Below are 24380 nucleotides of genomic sequence, written 5' to 3'. Positions count from 1 at the left end.
TTATTCTAAATAAGACACAGTTTTCACACTACATCTTTTTACATCCAACAGCTTTTTTGAGACAATTACCAAAAACAGAATTTCTATTTTTTCCGTCTAAAAACAGAAGAAAATGCATAAACATCTTGAATGAAATCTGTTTTACATGTTTCAGAGTTGGAGTGGGGAGACACATCAGTCTCATGGTTGTTAATTTACCACCTAATGATATTTTCTATCAAGGAAAGCCTGTTATTTGGGGGTTTTACACAAACTTCACACTTGTATGTAATTTAGTTATCTAAGAAGGCTTGCAAATTTTATAATTCAAAAATTCAGAACTGTTTCTCCAAGAAATTTGTCAAGAAATTGAGATCACTTTCTAAGAAAAGTGTCTATACATCAGTGCTACCAATAAAAATATAATGCAAACCATATGTTTTCAAATGTTTCAGTAGCCATACTTAAGAAGTAAATATTTTAATAATATCTTTTACTTAACCCAAAATATCAAAAATATTATTTCAACATGAAATTAATATAGAATTATTAGTGAGATATTTTATATTTTTTGTTCCAAGTCTTCAAAATTTGCTGTGTATTTTACACTCATAGCACATCTCAATTCAGATGCTAAATTTTCATCAGAAATACCTATCCATATTTAGATTTTATAAAAAATACAGTTGAAAAAGTAGATTTGCATATCCAAGTTGTTCTGAAAACATTTAAGAGTTTTCCAACAACAGAATCAAGTATTAGTTTTAAATCTACATTAATTAAAATTAAATAACATTAAAAATTTAGTTCTTCACTTTCAAGTGTTCAATAGCCACATGTGGCTGGCTAATCACTTCCTTATTGGACTACACAGCTCTACATTACAGAACAAGAGACTTAGTTGCAATTGCCAAATGAATGAACAAGTCTAAGCTTAATTGATGGCTTTGGTTTCCCAACTCTGTATCTTTTTCACATTAAAATATCAATTTACACAACTTGCTTTTATGAACTAATGGAGACAGTAATAGTAGGCTCTTACACAATAGTATGAAGCTATTAAGAATTTTAATCTCCCCACCACTCCTTGGCAGTTTCTGAATGGTAAACATCTTTTAGGCATTAGAATGTTTCTCCCCTTTTTCTTTACCAGGACTATCCTTCCCCACAAACAAATAAAAATGAAACAACTCAAATGATGGTAACTAACAAATCAAAGCACTATACAATTTTTAAAGGCTTACTAGGTATAATAAGACTTATTTAGATATATAAATGACTGAGAAGTGGAGACTATTGTGTAATTCCGAATTAAGGGCATATTTAAGCACAATATGTTTATTAATGACATAGGCAGAAATGTAAAGCTTACTAGAGTCCTAATGATAACAAGTTTCATTAATTTATAGATATCTTTATAACCTTAATTTATACACTTAACCCATTCTAGTCAAATACAATACCTTTCAGAAATATTTTTAATGATACAGTTCATAAATTTCTTATATTCACAGGTAGAATATAAGAGCTCCTCACCTTTAATCCCAAAGTCTTAACTTTTCTTGCTGAAGCAGGCAAGGTAGTATCTTTGTCAACAGTAAAATTTTGTTGAGATTCTGCAGTAAATTGAACCACAGACAAAACACAATTTCAAAATTTCTTATTGCAACTATTAGTGAAACAAGGTAAAGTTATTCTTTTCTTGATTGCACATTTTCAAATAATTAGTTGGACAATATTTTTACACATCTAGCACATTTTTGATTTTCCTATTATTCCCTGGCAGGGTAAGGTAATAAATAAAGGGGAACTACATATATATATATGAGTGGCTTGCTTAATTTTCCTGGCTATATTATGATCCTCATAGTGTGATGATGAAAGCATTATTCTATAGTTGATCTTTTTCTAAATCCATCAAATACAAAAAATTAAATATAGCTGTAGCTTCACATTTTTGAGATACTATGGCATCTTTTAATTTATATACTGTTATTATAACTTTAAGGCTTATGAGGTCATATAACCATTATTTTATTTTGGGATCCATTACCTTTTTGTTTTTTAAATCTTTGTGATTTCTGAAATACTGGTCCTTTCAATACTTCTGAAGTTTTAACGTCATAAGCACCTGGAGATGGTGCACAACCTAGAGGAAACAAAGCATTAATGTCTCATCTAATGTTACTTATGATCTTAAGTTAAAAACATGCCATAGTAAAGTGAGTAATATAAATGAAAAATTGCCATTAATAAATTGTTTCCTTGTTTTTTCAATTGTAAAAATAGCACCCATTTGATATTATAAAGTAGGCCTCTCTATGAGGAATAATATCGTTATCACTCCAAAAGTCCTTTTTTCAACTGGGTCAACGGAACACAGGCAACTGAGCAAAACAGCGAAGACAGTCTTGGGATGAACATCATGTAAGAACGAGAAACATGGCTTTCTTACTAAAAATTGACTATAAGAAATAAAATATTTGGAATCTACTCAGAGTTACTGACGTTAACTATCATCAGACTCTACAACTGAAGCAACTAAAAATTTCTAGACTTCAAGATTTAGCATGGAATAAAAATTTACAGTGACAATCCATCTCTGGCTAATATCAACAAATTACAAGATTTATAAAGCTATAGACTATATTTCTATGTTCTAGAAATTTATACTGTATAATCTCTCATGTGAGTAACCGGAGACCCAAACTGAACACATTCTGGAGTGCTCATGGATAGCAGACTTGAGATCTGGCTCCCAGGACTGACAATAATAAAAATATCATTAGCATAAAGCTTTAGTTGATTGGGAGTCATTAAATTTATACTATTCTCTGAAAAGTTATTTACTTCGGTCCAGAATTTCATGCAAATAAATAAGAACAGCAAAGAGTATGACCATTTTAAGCCAATTCCTACTGTCCCCTAAGTATTTTCCTAAGTGTTTTCCAAACTATTAGCATAGCTTGACTAGCATTAAAACAAAAACAAAAACAAAAACAAAACAATAGAAAATATCAGTGTGACTCAAGGGTAGCAAAGTTAAACATTGTTTTGTGGTACTTTTGTTTCAGTTTATATAAATATAAAAATATATTCCACATAGAAATATACAATTCATTTCTCACCCTGGGACACAACTAAAAAGTATTAAAGTTATTGCTTTCAATTCTAAGTGGCCATAAAAACATCAAGGATGGATTTAACTTTCCATTTCTCTACCTAAAACAATCATTATTTATATATACTGACACAAAGATTCCAATCCTGGGAGCTTTCAAACCAAAATGTGGTCAATAAGGGGTAGGGATAGTGGATTTGCAATCAAGAAAGTCTTAAAATGAAGTGTAGAATTCACTGGGGAATATAAGTAAAAACAGATTAGCAAAAAGCATTAATCTTGGCTAGCTCGATTTCTCTCACCGCACAACTGTCAACACCATGGGGTGAACAGCAAGGTGACAGGGGTTTCTCTAAAATCAGGTTGAGTGGCACACTTTAGAGCACCTATTTTACTGATTTGGAATAGGTGTTGGGGAGGCAATGGGAAGCATATCATATTTTAAAGCAAACAGGAGACTTCGAAGAAAGCCACCATCACTAGTGTAGGCTATGCCTTTTGGGGGAAGTTGGGGTGAGAAGATGATTAATTTCTTTCACTCTCTGCTTTTGGGGATGATTCTCTGGAAAAGTTTGAGAACCGTTCTAGATTTGGCAAAGCAGCCAGAAAAAAAGTGATATTGAATTCTAGTATTCTAGTTCATCATTAGGTCTATACTCTCAAGAGGGGGTAAGGACCAGCAAAAGATGGAATTGTGGACAGTAACTAAGCCAAATCATGCAAGTCGAGAACGGTTAAAACCCCATAATTAAACACTCCTTCCTAAAGACTGAAGAGTCAAATTTGATAGTTTAGGTATTTAGAGTCAAGAAGAACTAGGCTGAAATCCTGCCTGTACCCCTACCATCTGTTTGCGAGACCGGGGCACATGCTGTTTTCATGCTCTAGGTCTTTTCCTTACTAACACTTAAGAGTACATTATAGATACCACTTGTTAGAAATCAGGGGAAAGGCAATATAAGACAACAGAAATGAGATAACTTGGGAGATATTACAAGCTTTCTGGAACAACTTATATTTTGATCAACCATGATCAGCTAACCCAAGCAGTTAACATTTGTATACAAAGCATTTTATGTATTACATTAAATGATTCAAACTTCGAGACACTTTTATTTTCTATTTTTCCTACCTAGAATGGACAGTCTGCCTTCCATTTTGCAAGGCTAATCCACACTTAGCTTTTAGATCTCAGCCTGATGTCACCTCTTCCAGTTGTCTCTGAATCCCCAAATCAGGTTAGAACCTCCATGCTATAAAAGCCTGTGCATAGCTTTCATATCACAGAACTTCTCACAATTTTGTATGGCTTATAATAATGTATTTATCCACTTTCCACATTAGGCAAAACTGTTTGGAGGTAGGGATTGTTTTAATCATGACTGTATCCTCAATATTTAGCTCAAGGTTGAGGTTAGTAGGATAGTAAAAAACAAACAAACAAACAAACAAATGCAGAAGGTTAAGGTTATTGGGGATGTGACAATGGGAATAGGGCTTTATAATCAGCCATACCAGAGTTCAAATACAGCTTTGTCTGCCAATCAGTAGACATGACTATATGCCAGGTACTGTGAAGCCATAGGGAGAAGATGGTGAATAAGAATATTATACTCTCTCTTTTCCTGTCTAGCTTTAAGACCCCTGGAAAGTTATTTCTATTTGAGGCTGATTTTTCATTCAGGAAACAAGAATGAAAAGTAGTATCTACTTCACAATATGGATGTTAGGGTGACTGGAGTAATATGAAAAATCACCACAGTGACACACACACACACACAGCATCAAATAAATGGTAACTGTATTATTCCTGAAATTGTGAGCCTGAAATGTTGTCATTGGTAAAGCCAGTTTATTATAAAGAAAAAAAAAAATTCTCCTTCAAAGCCACTCTGCTGGCAGAACTTAGGAGTAGGTTCTGAATATCTGGAAAATAATAAAATAATGTGGTTCTAGAATTTTTTAATTAGGAAAATAAGCCCGTGCTGATCCAATTTCTCACTTGGCTTTCTTTGTGAGTAGAGGGGGTTCGCATTTCCATTTGCATGTTGTCTGACAGGAATTAAACATGTAATGAGTGATCATTAAATAGTGCATATTATAATCAACAAAACATGGGCTTTGTGTTCAGTTCTACCACTTACCAGCTGCTTAATACAGTTACAAAATCCCTTAGCTTCCTCTTCTGCAAAATAAGGACAATATCAGTACCTTCTTTATTTGACTTGGAAAAAATAAACCAGAACTAGTAGGAAAAACTTTAGCGCAGTCCCTGCACACGGCATCTACTAAATGATGAGTGCCTTACCAACCACATCCAAGGGTTCCCAATTATTGTGCTCATGCACTGCAATAGTTAAGAGCACGGGATGAATTCATGGAGGCCTGGTTTCACACCCCAGCTTTGCCAGTTTGGTTGTGTGACACTGAGGAAATCTAAGTCTCAGTCTTTTTACCAATAAAATAATGAATGAAATAATGAATAATGGGATTACCTCTCGGGGATGTTGAGGAATTTAAAAAGACCTAATAACCTATGTAAAGATGTGCTATGGTATCTGTAGTACCGTCAACATCAGCTGTCACTACTTTACAGTGTTTTCAATAAGTGCTACTGCCATAATTTTACACCCATTAACTGCCTTTGCTAATCTTCCGAATTCTCTTTTGCCCGAAACATCCAAAAATAAATCCACAAGTACAGACAGAAAACAATGGTCAAATGCTTTTTATCAATGAGGTCTTCCGTACTTGATCATTAAACTAGCTATCAATGCTTCCTCATTCCCATTCCTTCTCTCTGCTTTAGTTTCTACACTGCAGTAATTGTTTATTGGCTGTATTCTTCAACTGAACTTAAGCTCCGTGGGACAAGGACTTTGCTTTGCTCACTACTGTATCGTTACCATCCTAAATAGTGCTTGTCATGTAGTAAATGCTTAGTATTTATTTCAGAAAAAAAAAAAGATTCGAATGAACAAACCCCATAACAGCCCTAAATTTGCCTATTTGCCTTTGATAAAGAGAACCAAGAGGGCAAGGGACGTTAAGAGCAACTCCCGTCCCCCAGTTCCTTTCCCCATACGCACCAGAAGGGTCATTGAATCTTTTCAGGGGCGCCTTAGGAAAAGACATGCTGACGACCAACTCCGCAAACCTGCGTTCTTCGGAAACTTCCTGGTGCGAATTTTAGCCTCCTAGCTTCAAATTCAAATCTCCTGCTCATTCCCCTCCACACTGACGTTAGCCAATGGGAAAACCAAAACCCTGGGCACACCAATCCTGGCAAGGAACCCGCAAAGAGCATGCGCACTCAGCTCTCACTGTGTCCAATTAGGTGGCCTGTGAGTTTGGGCAATCAGCCAATAGGAGACTTTTACTGTCTCCTCCCTCACCCTCTGTACCCAATCACTTCTGGCGTTACTCAACTGTAACCTACGCGCTAGCAGCATTTGCGCAAACGCACTTCATAGCTAAGTTTTTAAGTCCGTCTGTGGCATCATATAGGTGATGGTGCAATGAGTTCCAGCCTCACTGGTTCCAACCCTATCCCACCATTCCTTGGATGTAACCTTTTCTGGATTTCGGTTTTCTCAGCTTGGGTCTTGCCGGTGTCCTAAATGGCCGTTGGAAGGGAAAAACAAAATCACGCTGACACAGCCGCTTGCACCCCTGCGCATGGGCAGTGACCCGAGGGGCGGGGCTGGGGCTGGGGCGGGGCCTGATGTGGCGCTTCGGGGCTTGAGCTCCGCTTGCTACGGGCGGCTGCCACGGCAGGCTCCGGCAGTATGTCGGCCCCGTTCGAGGAGCGCAGTGGGGTAGTTCCGTGCGGGACGCCGTGGGGCCAGTGGTACCAGACTTTGGAGGAGGTGTTCATTGAAGTTCAGGTGCCGCCAGGCACTCGCGCCCAGGATATCCAGTGCGGCCTGCAGAGCCGGCATGTGGCGCTGGCGGTGGGTGGCCGCGAAATCCTCAAGGTAGCGGCCGATCGGGGCGGGTGCTCAGTTTCTCCTTATCTCCCTAAATCTCCGAGTCCTAAGGATCATGGTTTCCGTAGAAAGACAGTTTGTTGGATGGCCGTTTGACTTTTCTGGCTGGCCGAAAGAGCCATAAAATTGGCCTGGTTTTGGTCTGATCGGAGCCAGTCCTGAATTAACGTGGAAATTCGAGCCTATTTTCCTGGCTTTATTTCTAAAACGAATGAAGCTGCTTTTGTTCTTCTGCGGTCTCCAGCTGAGAACAACTTAACTAGATCGTCAAAGAGACATATTTATCTTACGTATACTTTCTTCCAGGTTCTGCACTAAGTGCTGGGAGAATAGCGGAGAATGAGACGGATAAGGGTCCGGCACTCAGAGAGGTTATGTTCTTGTAGGGAGGCGTAATACCACTAAAATGAAAGATATTTAGGCAGTTATAAGAAAGTAAAGGAGAAAATAAAGAATAAAGACATTGGGATGAGGATTCATGAATGATGCCATGTGATTGTTGGACACAGCGAGATCTAAATATTAGAAAAAGTCTGCATGTTTCTGGTGCGGTTAAGTAGATAGTAAAGAAGTGTGTGAGAAAAATAATACCCCTTTTATTCTCACCAATGCTTTTTGGATCTGGGATTCATTTTGTTAAACGTTATAGTTAAAGTTGAAGTTAAATTCCTTTCTTAGATTAGATGCCCAAGATGTTTGATGGCAGTGTAGTGTAGTGGTGAAGGGAACTGCTTGGTGGAATACCTGGCTCTCCCATTTTTCTAGTTTTGTAACTTTGGGCAAGAGATTATTCAGTGTCTCTAAGCTTTCATCCAAAAAGTGCAGTAATTATAGTACCCTTTTAGGATCGTTTTGAGCATAACATGGTATCCGTGTAAATGAAGAGTTTAGAGTAGTGCCTGGTATGTAATAAGCGTATGTAATTAGCTATTATTATTTTATATAGGAGTGCTTTGAGTGCCTTAGAGAAAAGAAAGATTCATATGAAAGACATTGATTTATTTCAACTTGGGTGTTAATGACCTTTCTGAATAGATGTGCAATTCACAGTTGCCTGAATAGTAGTTCACACTTACAATTCAAATTTACTTTAATAATTCCAATAACTTGGGAATTTAGCAGAAACTCTTAAATCTAAGAGTTTGGGTGTACATTTAGACCAGTAAGATTTGCCCCCCGCCCCCCACAAATATTGACATGAAAAAAATGGGTTTCCTTTTTTTTATGTGACATTTTCATTTCATTTCATAAAACTTAAATTTGACAAGTAACAACAAATCAAAATGGATTTGAGCAGATGCATTCTCTTTTAAACTTACATTTCATTTACTTCTTAAAACAAGTTTCTGAATAATCATGCACAGCTAATCTGACATCAGGTCTACAGTATGTGCTTAATTCTTTTTTTTTAATGCCAAATCACCCAACAAATAGATTAAAAGTTTTTTAAAGTTTATTTTAAAAGACATTTTTTCTTAATTTTATCAGGAGAGCTTTTGTAATTCATTTTAATTGATAAAGCATTTCAGATATTAAATTTTATATTTGGCTCATCAGTGATCAGTAGTATTTCTTCATCTTCTAAAAATGAAGGAGCTCCGATCTTTCTTTAGAGAGCCATGTGTTCTTTCTCATAAAAACATTCTAGGCATTGTAATTGAGGTTCCTTTTTACTCACTAGGAGGAAACTTGGGGTTGAGCACCTATAAATGTGTTGAAATGCTATAAAATTGTATCTCCCTATTCTAACCAAATTAGACAATCATATGTGGGTTGGATAGAAATTAAGTAAGTCTTAAATCATAAAAGCTATATAAAAATTAATGAAATTTCTGTATTTTTAGTTACATATATGTTTGTTTTTCAGGGAAAACTCTTTGATTCTACAATAGCTGATGAGGGAACGTGGACTTTGGGTAAGGGTAATCTATTGTAAATCTTAGAATCTTTTAAAAAAATAATTTTGTCTTAGACCTTTTCCCTGCTGTAGTAGGTCCTTTGTCTTTGCAGCTTTGGAAAAATTCAATCAATATAGACTTGCATAGAGTAATAGAAATGTTTTGAAAACCATCATGTCAAAATTACCTACTGGTTTTTGAAAATATAAAATTTAATGATGAACTCTAATTTCTTTGTGATTGTTGTTTGTTTAGAGGACAGAAAAATGGTTCGTATTGTTCTTACAAAGACAAAGAGAGATGCAGCAAATTGTTGGACTTCTCTTCTAGAATCTGAATATGCAGCTGATCCTTGGGTGCAAGACCAAATGCAGAGAAAACTTACATTAGAAAGATTCCAAAAAGAAGTAAGTCAGATAAGTGTATGACTATATGTAGCTAAACATCTTAAAATTATAGAATAATAATCATTTGAAATTAAAACTCAAATGTGGTTATAAAAAATTATAAAAATTCTGTAGAGGACATTTTTAAGCTAAATGGTTAGAAAAATGGCCATTCTATGTGTAGATTTGATTCTTTTTTTAATTTTCTTGAGAAGAATTTGTACTATAACGATTTCTAAGTTTAAATTTATTTAATGTACATCAGTAATGTATGAATAAACTCATAAAAATTCAATCAATATAGATTTACATAGTGTAAAAAAGTGAAAGGCCCTTTCATCAACATCTCTGCGTTCCATGCCTCTGTCTCATCAGCATATTGGCTTGTTTTGTTTTTAGCATAAATGAAGAATCACACTTTGTATTGTTCATGTTACTTTTTAAATAATATGTCTTGGGTCTCTTTCTCTACTAAAACCTATAGATAAAACTCACTTATTTTAGCTTCTTTGGGGTGTTTTCTAGTTTGAATGTATTTTAATAATTTAGCTATTCTTCTTTGATAAGATTTAGATTTCTCCATTTGTGTCTACTATTTAAACCAAAGTTTGTGCTTTCATCTCTGTGAAACTATTCAGACATTTCTTTAAAATAGATATTGAGGAGAAGAATTACTGGATCAAAACACTGTTAAAGTTTTGATGGATAATTTCAATCTATGTGATGACTCCCAAATGTGTATCTCTAGCCTAGACTTTTCTTCTATATTTTGGACTCACCTGTCTAGCCGCCTTTTTAATATCTCTACTTGGCTAACAGACATATTAAACCTAGCATGTCCAACATAAACTCCCTAACATCCCTCCCTATTTGTTCTACCTCTCACCTTATCTCAGTTGAAGGAAACTAGTTGTTCAGACCAAAAAGAAGTTGGGGAATCATCCTTCTTTCCTGTCTGTCTGTCTCACCCTATCCATTTTGTCAGGAAGCCTTTCTGGTACTACCTTCCACATATATTTAGAATTTTGCCATTTAACACCATCTCCGCTACCACTCTGATGACTACCTCTAACATCTTGTCTAGATTACCTGTAATTCTTTTCTTCACTTCTACCGTTGTCTTTTCAAAATAGCAGTTAGCACAGTCTTCTAAAACACAAGTCAGATTACATCATTTCTCTTCTTAGAACTCCTTCACTGTGGTAAAAGACAAGGTTTTTTTATAAGGCTCTATCTGATCTGGTCTTTCATGGTCTCTCTGACCTCCTGTCTTATCTCCCTCAGTCATTCTGCTCTAGCCATACAGGCCTTTTTGCCATTTCTTAAACATGTCAGGCCAGTCCTTTTCTGTCCTTGACTGCAATACTCTTTTCCCAGAGCTTGGCTAATTTCTTCACTGTTTTCAAGTCATTGCTCAATGAGCATTCTTTGAACTTTGATCATCCTGTTTAAATACTGTACTGACTTCATTTCCCTTATTTTGCCCTACTTTTCTCTTTTTTCTTTTGAACTTAGCCAACTTTTAACATATTAGCTACCAACTTTTAATACACTGGGTAAGGGGCCATGGGTCAAACTATGGCCCATGGGCCAAATCCAGCCCACTGCCTGTTTTTGAAGTAAAGTTCTATCTACTTTAACACAGTTATGCTCATTTGTTTGTGTGTTGTCTTTCATATAGCAACAGCAGAATTGAATAGTTATGGTAGAGACTATATGGTCTTCAAATCCTAAAAAATTTACCACTTGGCTCTTCACAAAAAAGTTTGCTGATTCTTGCAGAAGATAATTTAATGGTTTATCCTGAGTGAGCTCCTGATAGAATGTAAGCTTCACCAAAGTTGAGATCTTCGCTCAATCTTGAATTCTACATGCCTCTAATGATGTCTTCTAAACAGTAGGAACTCAATAAATGAAATGCCCTTCAGAAAAACTAAGACCTTGAGGTAGTGCTTACTTCATAGGATTGTTATGAAAATTTAATATACTATTACATGTAGAGCTTTTAGAACCCAGTCTGACATAAGGTCTCAAAAATGCTAGTGATTTTAATCACTAGCTATTGATATTAAAATATGCCTTTGCCCATAGACTTGTGCACATTATAGTACACACAGTGATCTAAATATTTGTTAGTCTGAAAATTGGAAAATACTTCATAGTTTTAAGTTCCATTTTGGTGAACAGTGATGTTTGGTATCTTTTTATGTGTTTATTGGCCATTTCGAGTTCTTTTTGTGTCACTTGCCATTTTCATATTACCATTTTCTTTTTGAGTTACTTATATATTTCCTTACGTTTTATCAAAAATTTTTTGTATATCTTTTAGAATCCTGGTTTTGACTTCAGTGGAGCAGAAATCTCAGGAAACTATACTAAAGGTGGACCAGATTTCTCAAATCTTGAGAAATAACCTCTTTTTTTGCTGCATGCTATGGATCCTAGTGGATGTTGCCAGCTTGGTCAAAAGAACAGATTATGTGGTGGAGGAAAAATGTGGATGCCGACAGTTAACAGATTGCAAAATATATTTAATTATGGTTCTAAAAATTGCATTCAAATATGTTTTACATAGGACACATCTTAAATACTGTGGGGATTATTCTATTGATATGTGGTAACTTAATTGAACTTGTTTTTGCTCAGCATGAAGTTTTATATGATGCATTTTACTAATTTCATATTTAACCTGTATTTTTAATACAGAAAAAAATATTAGGGTATAAATCATGTGACTGACGGGGTGCCTTCAGGGAAAATGAAGGTTTTTTTTTTTCCCCAGTAAGTGTGATGCAGGAATAATGTTCAATAAACTTTTCTAAATAGGAATTGTGTACCCCTTTGTCCAAGTATACTAGTTCACACACAGAAATTATATTACTGAAAAAATTTTTTAAGAAAGGAAAAAAACAATCCACAAATACATTCTGAGTAAGTTAATTTTGAGTTAATTAAAATTTCTGAATTAGTATATTATTTCTTGAGAGATGACTTTATGTCAAAAAATTGAAAAATAATTAAAAACCTAACAGTAGTAATGGATTTAACACAAAAGAGATTTGGTGAGGTGAATGTGGTTATTGGGTGAGTTCCATCATTAGTGACAGAAAACAAATTATGGTCAGTGATTATAAGTAAAGAACAGTCATTTTGATCTTCAGTGATCCAGACATATAGGTAAGAAATTTTACTTCATCTTTTTCACATCCTTTCTAATTAAAAAAATATATATATTGTAAACAATCTCCGATATATAGAGAAGTTACAAGTAAAGTACACAGAATTTTTTTTCCTGAACCGTTTGTATGTAAGTTTATGGCATGATGCCCCATCTCATCTGAGTACCTTAGTGTGTATTTCTTTGAAAGGACATGCTCTTACATGACTACAGTGCAACCATTAAAACCAGGAAATAAGCATTGACACATTTTGGCCGTCTAATCCTCAGACCCTTATTCCATTCAGATTTAATTGATTGTCCAAATAATGTCTTTTACAGTAAAGGGTCCAATGAGAATTGTGCCTTTCCTGTAGATGTCACATGTCTTTAGAACAAGTCTTTATTTTTTCCTGACAAAACCCTTGGCACTTCTGAAGATTACAGGCTAGTTTTGTACATCCCTCATTTTGAGTTTTGTCTGATGTTTCTTCATGATTAGATTCAGGTTATTTATCTTTGGCAAGAATGTTAAACAAGATGCTTCTTATTCCATCCTGTCATGAGTTAATAATTTCATTTTGTCCTTTTGTTGATGGTATTTACTTTAGATCACTGATTAAGTGGTGTCTGCCAGTCTTCTCCATTGTAAAGCCACTCTTTAGGTTTATTTTGTGGAATGTAGTTTCAAAGTACTGCCTTGTTTCTCATCAAATTTTCATTTTATGTCTTTATAGACTCATGATTTTCTACTTTATTTGTTGGGTTAAATCAATTATTCCCATTACTTTGGTGCTCAAAAATTTTCTAGGTTTGGCCAGTAGAAGACCATTCTAGGTGGCTTCTATATCCTTTTGACATGTCTGCATCATTATTTGAGCAATTTCTTACTCTCTGGCACACGATATACCAGGCTTATTATGCTTTTTCTGCCCTAGTCCAAGAATCAGCCATTTTTCCAAGGAGTTCTGGTTCTCTTTAGTGAAAACTATTTTTTTTAGAAGTCAAGATCTGTATGCTAGTGAGCAATTCCTGATGATGTGTGTATATAATGCATACATTTACATTTATATTTTTATATATACATCAAAAACCATGCATTTGCACATAAAATTCCATTTTTAATCTCATGAGATTCATTTTTGTTTTCTCCCTTTCTATATTTATAACTCTTTTCAACAACAGTAAGAAACCTTATTCCTATTATCCTTAATAAATTTAGTTCCCTGTTCGAGGCCATCCCCCTACATGAATGCCTTCGTCACTGTCTTCAGGCTCCAACGCCCTCTGCCAAGCAGGAATATCCTTCTCACCTGTCTTGAACCCTAACACCCCACTGTGAGCCACTGTAGCCCAGCCACACCATTTGTCAAGATGCCTGTCTTGTTCATGTTATCTAATAACTTTAGAAATGAATTGTTGGGGAAGAGGTTTTTTTCTTTTAATTGACTTCTCGTTTTGACATTTTAAAAAATTATATTTTGAATAAACATACAGTAAAATTAACTTAATAGTTTTGTAAATTTTAACATACGTAGAGTTGTGTTAGCTCCAAAATTAGATTGAACAGGTGAGTCAGCACAAAAATTCTTTCACGTGAGATTTGGCTTTTCAAGAATTCCATATAAATAGAATCATATGTAATCTTTTTTAAAATCAGTTTTATTGTGATATAATTCACATACCATACATTTCACCCATTTAATATGTATTAATTCAGTGGTTTTTAGTATAGTCACGTGTATTCAACCATTACCATAGTCTTCATTTTCATTACCTCAAAAAGAAACCCCATACCTTTTAGCTATCGTCCGCCCCCCATTTCCCGCCCCAAGCAACCACTGATTTACTTTTCGTCTCATAAATTTCCCTGTTCTGGGCATTTCATATACATGGAGTAATAATATGTGGCCTTTGTTTACTGGCTTCTTTCACAATATATATTTTAGAGGTTCTTCCATGTTATGTGCCAGTACTTCATTCTTTTTGTATGTATGGCTAAATAATCTTTCTTGTGTGACTAGCACACATTGTTTATCCGTTTGTCAATTGATAGACATTTGGGAGGTTTCCACCTTTTGGCTATTATGAATATTGTTACAAACTTTCAAGTACAAGTTTTTTTATGTGCAGTTTTTGTTTAGGCTATTTTAAGTATCTTTGCCTTTCTGTATAAAGTTTAGAATCAGCTAGTCTATAGCTACAAAAAGTCCTGCTGGGTTTTTTTTTTTTTTCCCCATTGGAATAGTGTGAAAGTCTTCCAACCCATGAACATGGGACATCTCTCCATTTAGGATCTCTTTGATTCCAGTCATCAGCATTTTGTGGTTTTTCAGCTTATAGAACCTTTACATCTTGTGTTAGATTTGTTCCTATGTGTTCATTTTCTGGAGCTGTTGTAAATGATATATTTTTTTGAAATTTTAGTTTCTAATTGCACATCGCTAGTACTTAAAAATATTTGATTTATATTTGTTGAACTTGTATCCTGTGACCTTGCTAAACATATTAGTTGTAGGTTTTTGTTGATTCTTTGGGATTTTCTGCATAAACCACAAATAAGAACAGTTTTGTCAGTTTTAGTCTCTTGGTCTTTTTTCTTTCCTCATTGCTCTTGCTAGACCAGAAGTGATGAAAGCGACCATCCCTGTCTTGTTCTGGAAGTTTCTAAAGCATTCAGTCGTTCACCATTTTGTTAACTGTAGATTTTTATAGATGACCATTATCAGATTGAAGTTCTCATCTATTTCTAATTAGCTGAATTTTTTTTTATGAGATTTGAATGTTCTCAAATGCTTTTTTGTATTGATTATACACTTTTTAGATGATTAATGTGGTGGATTATATTGGTTGATTTTCAACTGGCTTGTATTCCCCCTCCCTTCCCCCGCCCCCCATTCTAAACTTGGTCATGTTGTATTATTCAATTTATATATCTGGATTTGATTGTTGAGGATTTTTATGTCTGTTCATTTGTGATATTGGTTCAACAGGGTGTTTGGGTTTTTTTTGTATTTATTTTGGTTTGGTATCAGGGTAATGCTAGCCTTATAAAATGAATTGAGAAGTGATTCTTCTAATTTGGAATAGATTTGTAGGGTTTGTGTAAAGTCTTCTGTAAATGTGTTATGCGATTTGCCAGTATGGTTTTAAATAATGGAGTCAGTTTTTAAAAATATAGTACTTATTCAGATTATCTAATTTATGTCTAATTTATGTAAATTTTGGTAGTTTTTGTCTTTTAAGGAATTGATCCATAGAATGAATCAATGAGCATAGATTTGTTTGTGGTATCTCCTTGGAATCCTCATGTCTTTAGAGTTTGTAGTGATCTCTCTTCTATTCCTAAGTTTTGTCATTTCTGTCTTTTTGTCAATATTGCTAGAGGTTTATTGATTGTATTGCTGTTTTCAAAGAACTAAGTTGGTTTTGGTTTTGATTTTCCTTGTTTTTTATTTCATTGGTTTTTTTTTACCTCTCCTTTTTCATGACTTTCTTCCTTCTGCTTGCTTTGGGTTTATTTTGCTTATTTGGCTTAAAATGGAAGCTTACATTACTGAGACTTTCCCCCTCCCCCCTTAATAAAAGCATTGACACTTATACATTATTTCCTAAGCACTGGTTTAGTTCTATTTCATTTATTCTGGTATTTTTCATTTTAATTTAGTTTGAAATATGTTATTTCCCTGTAGACTGCACCTTAGAGCCATGAATTAGAAGTCTGTTAATTTCCAGTGTTCAGAGATGTTTTTTCCCTTTATTTCTAGTTTATGATCAGAAAACATACTTTGTATTTCAGTTCTTTTAAATTTCTTGAGGTTTTATGACCCAGAATATGGTCTATGTTGGTGAATGTTCCATGTGCACTTGAAAAGAATGTTTATTCTGCTGTTTTAGGATGAAGTTTTTTTGTCAAGTAGATCCAGTTGGTTCTTGGTATTATTCAGTTCTTCCACATCTTTGCTGATTTTCTAGTAGTGAGGAGTGTTTTAGTTATAATTGCAGCTTTGTCTATTTTTTCTTTCATTGCTGTCTCTTTTTGCTTCTTTCATTTTTAAGCTCTGATGTTAGGTGCATACATATTTAGGATAGCCATGTCTTCTTTGGTGAATTAATTTTATCATTATTGTCTATCTTTTTCACTGCTCACTTTGCTCCTAAATCTACTTTGTTGAATTACTAAAAAATTGGCTTATCTTGTAATTCATCTTATTTAACTTATGCTTAGTTTTTGGTTTATGAAATATTATAGGTTTCACAGAGTAAGCAATAACACATTTTATAAAAAATTAATGTTAATATAACATATTGAAAATAAATTCTCAAGTGTTCTACAAACGCTGATGTGGCCAGTGGTTAAGAGCACAGCCTGTGGGTCAAAACTGTCTGGATTTGAACCCCACCTCCAAGTACCAGGTATGTGACCTTGAGCTAATCCCTTACCTTCTGTGTGGTTCAAGTTCATTTATAAATGGGGATAACCTCATATAATTTGGAGGATTACGTAAGGTGATTCATATAAAATATCTGACAGTAGCACCTGACAGTAAAAACTACTGTACTGTTGCTAACCACAATTATTAGATCAGAAATTTCTATTGTTTAGATAGTATGTTGCACAATTGGAAATACATATAAGGTTCAAGTGCCCTTTTTAAAAACAACACTTGTGAAAAGGAGTTATTAAATATCTAATCAATTAGATATTAAATATCTAATCTGAGTCAAGTGCAAAAGGAACCTTCTAAGTTTTTCTTTCATCAGTAACTCCTTGCAGTGTCCACTGTCTTGTTAGTTTAATTAAACATGAACATTCAAAATTATATATTGTTTCAGCTCAATAATAACTACCAATTGATCTAAGCAGACTAACACAATACTTGGCAGTTACTTGTTCTTACAACCACCTTGCTGGAATGCTGTTTAATTAGGTAAGAGGGTTTGCACAGAACTTCAGATGTGCTGACTCTAAGGTGAATTTGTATTAAGGATGTCCACAGTAGTGACAAATCTAATGACAAAAGTGACTGCAGTAAATAAAAATCAACTTTTTTAATGCACACTAAGCATATTTGTCATCATCGTGTATGTTTTAAAAAACCATTAGTGAGTAAAGCGTTTAGTAATCGCCATGCATTTAAAGATTGTTTCCGCTACCATGCATCTTAGTGTTACATTTAAATATACTGAGTAGAGATAGCTTCTTGTTCTGCCGTGAACATTGCCAAAACAGTTAATTAAATCAGAAGAGGAGCAAATAGAAAACATGATGCATTTCAGTAACTTTATTGAAATGTGTATCCCTCAGAACCAAAACATAATGGTAGTTGGTTTGGGTACCTCTGCCAACTCAAAATCGACACTGGTGTAATCAAAACATATTAGCTTTTTGGGAAAACTGAAAAGTTATCTACAAAATATGGTTTACAAAAGTATAAGATACACTGTGGTTCTTTGGTTTATTTTCCAGTGCATATTTACCCTTAACATGATGTTAAAATTGGGTACAGCCATCCTGGATGGACTCAAGCTACAGATTGCATTGAGTAACCATTTACAACACTTTTAATACTGTATATCTCTTTATATTCACTGACTTAATAGACAATCCCCAACACTACCTCAGCAACCTCATGATTATGAAGACGCTTATTTACTTAAGACTTTCTGTTGACACAGCAGGGGCAATTAGTGAATGTATAGTTTCTTCATTTTAAACAAAATTCTAAATTAGAAGCAATGGCGGTTTTGTAAAAAGTCCTTAGTAAAAACTTCTGGAGTGTTAAATCACCATGTTTTCAGAGTGATGTTAATTTATTTTGAGTTACTAATACAATAAAAACAAATTTTTTGGTGGAACTAGATTGAAGCAGATTTTGTATAAAAACATTTTTATCATAGATACAAACATCACCTGCTTTCTATAAAAAATTTTAAGTGTATTTCCTGGATAAAGTCCACATCTCTGGGTTATCTATTCCTTGCATTACGGGTGCCAAAAAACCATTTTCACTGTCTACAGTAATGGCCCTTGTTATGCCTTAAAAGTGCATTCGTGAAATGTTTGTTTTGATGTAAACCTCATCATTTAAAATTAAAGTTTATACCAAGTAGGTTACCATTTTTAATACCACCTAAATATATTGACCCAAATAGAAAGTTGGGTCAGCATCAAAAATGAAGATTCACAGTTTACCTTCCTAGACTTGTCATTAGCATTTCACATTTATGCTCTTGGCTTTGTTTGTATACCTCACAGGTGAACTCAAATTTAAGCATAATTTCACTATAGCATAATGTTAATTAGGCAGTTTTCCCAAATCTGAGAACATCAATGCTAATCTAGTTGTGATGTTTTGAGGCTTCACAGCTTAAATCCATGATAACATGGAATCCATAGCTCAGGATTGTAGAGAAAGGCTTCAGAGGAGTTTGTTGTAATAATCCTATTTAAACAAACAAAAAATCAAGTTATCAGAAGTCTACCAAACAAATATTATGGTTAAAAATGAACTATTTATATCTAAGACTTATAATCATGCCATATTAGATTTGTTAAATGTTAATTTAGTTTTAAACAGGAAAAAAGTTAAATCACTATGAGTTAGATTTAGATGTCAAGAATGTAAATGTCAGTGACAACTGCATTTAACTACTTTCCAGTGTTCCAATTGCTATAGCAATGATAAACAACTATAGGATTGGGATACCCTGGCGTTTTTCAGACGCGCAATGTGAAAACCATCTGTCATACTTACATCTTCTATAAGTATAAATCCAAGATCATACTGATTTTGTTTGTAAGCTTAACAGTCTCAAATTATGGTTCAAACTTTTGGTCCTATTATGTTACTGAGGCTTGTGTAACTTTAAATGAACCGGAGCTTGAGTCTACATATAGCAAAATCATGTGTGATTAAGAATTACTGTTTTAATGCTACTTTTAAAATTTAGGTTATTAAAGAGGGTGCTGTTTTCTAAGCTGATAATTTAAAAAAATGGCTAACGTACATATCAAAGGTTATATAATTCCTTATTCTTAGGGTATTGTGTCTTGAATATAGTAAATGCTCTTAAATATTAGCTGGCTAGATCAGTGAAGTCATTTTTCCATTTGTTATTCCAACTCCATTTTGTTTATTTTGAAAATAATTCAGATATTCTTGAATTGTAGAAAAAATTATAGTATTAGAAAATTTTCTCTATATGGAGAATAACTATGAACTAAATTTACCAATTAAGGGACCGTTTCAGGAATTGTCGGAAGGTGGGTTATTCTGTAGTAACTATGCTTCAGTTGCCTTGCAGTACGCCCAGAAACGATCCATTTCAACTTCTGAACATTTGGTTTGGAACACTTGTTTGATGAATATTCAGTTAAACACTTGGATACAAGCTCTTGCCAGAAGGTCAAATCTCTGCCATTTATCTGTACATAAATTTAAAAACATATATATTAATTAAAAGTCCTATGGTGTTTAACTATAGTAATAACTACAATCTTATTAACAATACCCTTGTCAAAAAAATTTGAGGATAAGCTATTTAAGTTTCAAACACATGGTGTCTCATTTTATTTCAGGAGACAGTACAAGTAGTTTAGTTTCTTTTATAGCTGTTAACAGGATTTACACAATGACCTTGACATACCTTGGAATGTTTCTGAAGACATCCTACTCCTTCTGTTAATTCTACACACTTCTGTGCTTGGATCTCCAATGCAATGATAGACAATGCCAATACAGAAGGCTAAAAGAGATAAATTTTAAAGTAAATGTTGAATATAAAAACAGGTATATATAAATAGGTTTACTCTTTATGTGAAGTATACCTTTGCTTTAGAAAATATGATCCTGCAGTGGCATGCCTTAAGTTGAGCTTCTAGTCTTTCAAAATTAAGGCTATTCCTCCTTTAAAAAGAAAATGAGAGATTAATTTTATTTATTTTACTAATTTTATATCTAGTCAAAAGACAAATTTTTTAAAAAACACAAGTCAATTTGAAAGTTTATGTACACTTTTCATAGAAAATAAATTATTTAAGGTAAAGACCTTAATGTCTCTAAACCTTTCCTTTAGAGACATTAATTCCTTAAGGATATACATGAATTTTAAATGATTTGGGCCAAAAAATAAAAGGTATAATGCCACAACTATCAAGGCTTCTTTTCATTTTAATGTGTTTCTGGATCTACTGAAGTTCCTTTCTCCATATAGATGATTACCCACTGGAGTCTATAAATTTATAAATGGAAAATAGTGTAAATAAAAGTTGAACTGTCCTTTAATTCCAACAATTAGCCTTCAGGCTTCAAGAAGCTTTGGATAACTGCAAGTCTTCTCACTTCTGGTGGACAGTGAGTGAGATTCAAGGAGCTGCAGCTGCCATTTTACTTATTTTGGATTGGAATTCTCCCAGAATACTGATTTTAAGCAACATTCAGACAATACCATTCTGATTTCTAAATCTTTGTTCAAAACAAAGATCACATACCTTTCAAATGGCAAGTTTTCTTGAATGAGTGAATAATAGAGTTGCAGAAATTGAAAGGCAGTAGTAGCTTTGACTTTCCAACACACCTTCTCCAACACAATCTTTTCCATTCTCATCAAGTCTGAAACTGTGAACCTATATTGGCTTATCCGGATTAAGTCAGTTGCCAGTGGGACATTCCTTTCTTCTTCTATTGATTTTACGGCCAAGTAGAAGCAGCTCAGTCCAACACACCCAAGGTGCTTGGGCTGTACCTAAAAAGACAAGCCCATGTGTTTACCTTATTTCAATAAAAAGGATAATCTTGAATTCAGACCCATCATTATAAAAAACGTGTCTGAGGTATATTTCTCAACTGTGAGGGAATTAACAAGATCAATTATAGCCTATCGACCCACTTGGAATCAATTTTGGAGTAACTGGACTAAATTGTAGAATAATGTTTGGGTTTAGCACATAAACCTTTTTTTTTTTTTTTAAACTCTGTAAACTATAAACGCTGTGTTTTAGTTGGACCAAATTAAGTTAACTGGTCAAAGGCTTACAAAGGACTGAAACACCTTACAGCTTATACACACAATACACATAATTTCTTTCCAGAATGTTGTTTTTCCAGGCTGTTTTCTTTGCAGTAACACATGCAAAGTAGTTTAAAATACTATAGCACATACCTTTTACTCTGCCTGTAAAGCTCTATCCACTACCAATCTCTTCTTTTTATTTGTCATTTTCTGAATGTCCACAATATGAAATAGTCAAAGTTCTATCCACTCTAAGTTCCACATCAAAAGAAACTTTAAGAAGCCTTTACCAGTGTCTGTAATCTCTTCTTGGAACCCCTTCGGCACTATATTGATGCCTCTTTAGAGGTACAATTATTTTTCTTATGCCTTGTACTGTATGATAGCTATTGGCACAAACATTCTCACATAAGACTAATATACTTAAGGGACAGATGTATATTATTCATCTGCGCAACATTTATAGATGCAAAGGTAGTGCCTGCACATGCTGTCTCGAGAGTTTAGTCTTGCCTTTTCCAATAAACCAGTTATTGAATTCCTCCTGTATATGATGCATGGTGTTAGGTACTGAGGGTACTGAGGACTAAAAGATGAGTTTCATTTCAATTGTCTGGTCATCTCATTATCCACCACTGACCATGGACTCAAAAGAAGGCTAAGTTAGCTTGGAAAACTACACCGATGAGCTGCTTTTCCAATATAGGGAAATAATTGTATCATTTCCTTCAGAAGATACTCTCGACTGTATGCAAAGTGATGCTAGAAATCTAAGGCTAAAACAGAACTTTATACATGAATAGAGATTAGGAAATATACTCTGTTGACCAAGTGGTTGACAGCGTCAAGAAAAAAAAAGAAATATGCTCTTAGTTATTAACCACAATCGCATTCCAGTAACATTTTTTAAATTGAAAAACAATAGTAAATAAATGAAAATACCCAGCATATCAAGAAAATTTTTTAAAAAACAAGTTCTTCTACTGAGACTGCAATTAATGATTTAGACTTATTTTTCAGTGTCAAGTTAAATCTAATAATGCATTACTGGAGTATAAGAAGAGTATTTACTGATGCTGTAGTACACAGAATACCATGTTTTTGCAACTTTCTAAATTAAAAAAAGGTCAAGTTTATGAATACCAGCCCAAAGCTAGAAATTCTATCTCCAAAACACATTGAGCAAAACTAAGGAACACTCGGGGTAGTGTAGCTTTAAACATACCTTCATTTTGGACAGAAATCTGTCCAGTAAATTCACAGCTAGAGAAAATGTCTCCGTGTCAAAGCCAAAGAACTGAGTTAGACTAAGAAGATCTTTTACTTCAAAGTCCCTTAGTCTTGCAGTCATCCTGAGGCCGTTATCATGTGCAGATTCAATTAGTCTCAAGCCGCAGACCTTTGGCTGACATTTCGACTCCTGTTCCAACAGGGCATTTAGCTGGTGTAGCAGTTTCTGGGAGTCAGTTGTTGTCAGTACCTCTATCATCTATATATAGAACAAAGCCCAGAAAGGAGTGTAAGAATAGCCCTTCCTGCACTACATTGTGCCAAGTGCTTTATAAGGCAAGTCTCCCCTCCCCCAGTGCTGCTAGTGAATCTAAGTCATTACAAAGTGCTGTCTGTCATGCACCCTCAATCAGTTGGTCACATCCTAAATTATGAGTTTCTAGAGGGTAGGAGTCATGCTTTAAAATAAAAATGCAAATATTCAAGAAATACTTGTTCAAGTCATTCATTGTCAAGAGAACTATGAACAGATGCTATAGGTTAGCATACCACAAGTTTGAAATTAGATGGCCTTATGTATTCCGCTACATATTAACGATGTAAACTGTTCAAGTTAATTTTTAGTCCTTAGGCCCTCATCTGTAAAGTGGGTCTGAGGTTATTACCTACCTCAGTGACTTGTGTGAAATAAATGAGGTCACCTAGTTATAGAGTTTAGCACATACAGTAGGCGCCTAATCAACACTGGACAATATTAATGAACTTATTTCTACGTCTGTAAAATGAAGTGACAATATCTGTCTCTGGCTGTGTGAGGATTAAACAAGATGATTCACGTCACGCAGAGTTTAGCACAGTGCTTGGCACATAGCGCTCAACCATTAACTTATTGGTGTTAAGAAGAACATAGCGGGGGCGGGAGGCTAATCTAGCCCGCAAAATGAACCCAGGGTCCTTTTATCAAATGAAATTTTTATTAGTAACTTTATTAATTATTGGTATTGTACATCAATGTCTCGGGCACAAGCTCAGTCCTGCATACACGGACGGTCCCTCCCGACACCAACTGAAAGACAAGAAGGCGGGGATCTTTCGAGTTGGACGACGGAAGGGGTGGGGACTAACTTTTAGGGTCTCACTGAGTCGCTGCAGGGCTGGTTCCTAAGACTCCGCCAGCCTGACTCTGAGACACCTTAGATCCACGACAGGTCGGCCCTGGCCCCGCCCCTCCAGGCTCGAACTAGCCTGGGCTTGTCGCTTCCAGCAGCGGAGAACTTGAGGAAACGGGCGCGGGCCAGACCTACCCTCAACCCGCGCCCCCAACCTCGCTCCCCACCTGCACGCCGAGGCCAACCCCGCAGTCCCAGCTCACCTTGACCGCGAACACCGCTCCTCAGCCGTAATCGCCCTCCCCGGGCCTGCTCTCACCTCAGCCCACGATATCAGACGCGAAAAGCCTACGAGGCGAGGGGACTCGCGGGCAGGAGGGGAGAGGCCCGGGGAGGGGGCGCTGTCCTGGGTGGAGGTCTCCGCAGCGCCGCCCAGGTGACACTGCCCTCCCCTGGGTCAGCTCGGAGCCGAAGGGACCACGATTGACCTCCGGAG

General features: G+C 35.1%; 3 protein-coding genes across 6 annotated transcripts in view; 1 reads left to right on the top strand and 2 right to left on the bottom strand.

Annotated features, from left to right (window-relative positions):
* HMMR (hyaluronan mediated motility receptor) overlaps window positions 1-6295 on the bottom strand; it is a 28114-nt gene extending 21819 nt beyond the window's left edge. For all 3 annotated transcript variants that reach the window (XM_039877327.1, XM_039877334.1, XM_039877341.1), the window contains exons 1-3: window positions 6190-6295; window positions 2033-2128; window positions 1516-1595 (exon numbers count right to left, since the gene is read on the bottom strand). In XM_039877327.1, the coding sequence (XP_039733261.1) occupies window positions 1516-1595; window positions 2033-2128; window positions 6190-6235 (222 nt within the window). In that variant the 5' untranslated portion in view covers window positions 6236-6295. The remainder of the gene's footprint in view (window positions 1-1515; window positions 1596-2032; window positions 2129-6189) is intronic.
* Window positions 6296-6806: 511 nt separating this feature from the next.
* Window positions 6807-18235, top strand: NUDCD2 (NudC domain containing 2). 2 transcript variants are annotated; one of them, XM_039877360.1, is made up of 4 exons: window positions 6807-7077; window positions 8957-9005; window positions 9318-9394; window positions 11703-18235. In XM_039877360.1, the coding sequence occupies exons 1-4, from the start codon at window positions 6889-6891 to the stop codon at window positions 11784-11786; spliced, it is 399 nt and encodes a 132-aa protein (XP_039733294.1). In that variant the 5' UTR covers window positions 6807-6888; the 3' UTR covers window positions 11787-18235. The 2 variants fall into 2 exon arrangements, with proteins under 2 accessions (XP_039733294.1, XP_039733293.1); XM_039877359.1 differs by having other exon boundaries at window positions 6809-7077; window positions 9243-9394.
* CCNG1 (cyclin G1) lies at window positions 17801-24352 on the bottom strand. Its single transcript, XM_039877352.1, has 7 exons — window positions 24148-24352; window positions 22771-23034; window positions 21025-21278; window positions 20362-20440; window positions 20181-20279; window positions 19765-19959; window positions 17801-18976 (listed from the first exon to the last, which is right to left on the bottom strand). The coding sequence occupies exons 2-6, from the start codon at window positions 23032-23034 to the stop codon at window positions 19768-19770; spliced, it is 888 nt and encodes a 295-aa protein (XP_039733286.1). The 5' UTR covers window positions 24148-24352; the 3' UTR covers window positions 17801-18976; window positions 19765-19767.
* Window positions 24353-24380: the final 28 nt, after the last annotated feature.

This window comes from Pteropus medius, unplaced genomic scaffold, assembly GCF_902729225.1.
Source record: "Pteropus medius unplaced genomic scaffold, Ma_sr-lr_union100, whole genome shotgun sequence".
NCBI classification, from domain to species: Eukaryota; Metazoa; Chordata; class Mammalia; order Chiroptera; family Pteropodidae; genus Pteropus; species Pteropus medius.
Note: the sequence above shows the minus strand (reverse complement) of the source record. Positions and strands in the feature narration are given on the sequence as shown.

Excerpts from the sequence above, each read along its gene's own strand:
- NUDCD2 (XM_039877359.1), top strand. The coding sequence starts at position 6,889 with ATGTCGGCCCCGTTCGAGGAGCGCAGTGGGGTAGTTCCGTGCGGGACG. Across the intron at positions 7,078-8,956 it reads GTGGCCGCGAAATCCTCAAG|GGAAAACTCTTTGATTCTAC; the intron begins GTAGCGGCCGAT and ends TTTGTTTTTCAG. Across the intron at positions 9,395-11,702 it reads TAGAAAGATTCCAAAAAGAA|AATCCTGGTTTTGACTTCAG; the intron begins GTAAGTCAGATA and ends TATATCTTTTAG.
- CCNG1 (XM_039877352.1), bottom strand. The coding sequence starts at position 23,034 with ATGATAGAGGTACTGACAACAACTGACTCCCAGAAACTGCTACACCAG. Across the intron at positions 21,279-22,770 it reads GATTTCTGTCCAAAATGAAG|GTACAGCCCAAGCACCTTGG; the intron begins GTATGTTTAAAG and ends TTGTCTTTTTAG. Across the intron at positions 20,441-21,024 it reads GAAAACTTGCCATTTGAAAG|GAGGAATAGCCTTAATTTTG; the intron begins GTATGTGATCTT and ends TTCTTTTTAAAG.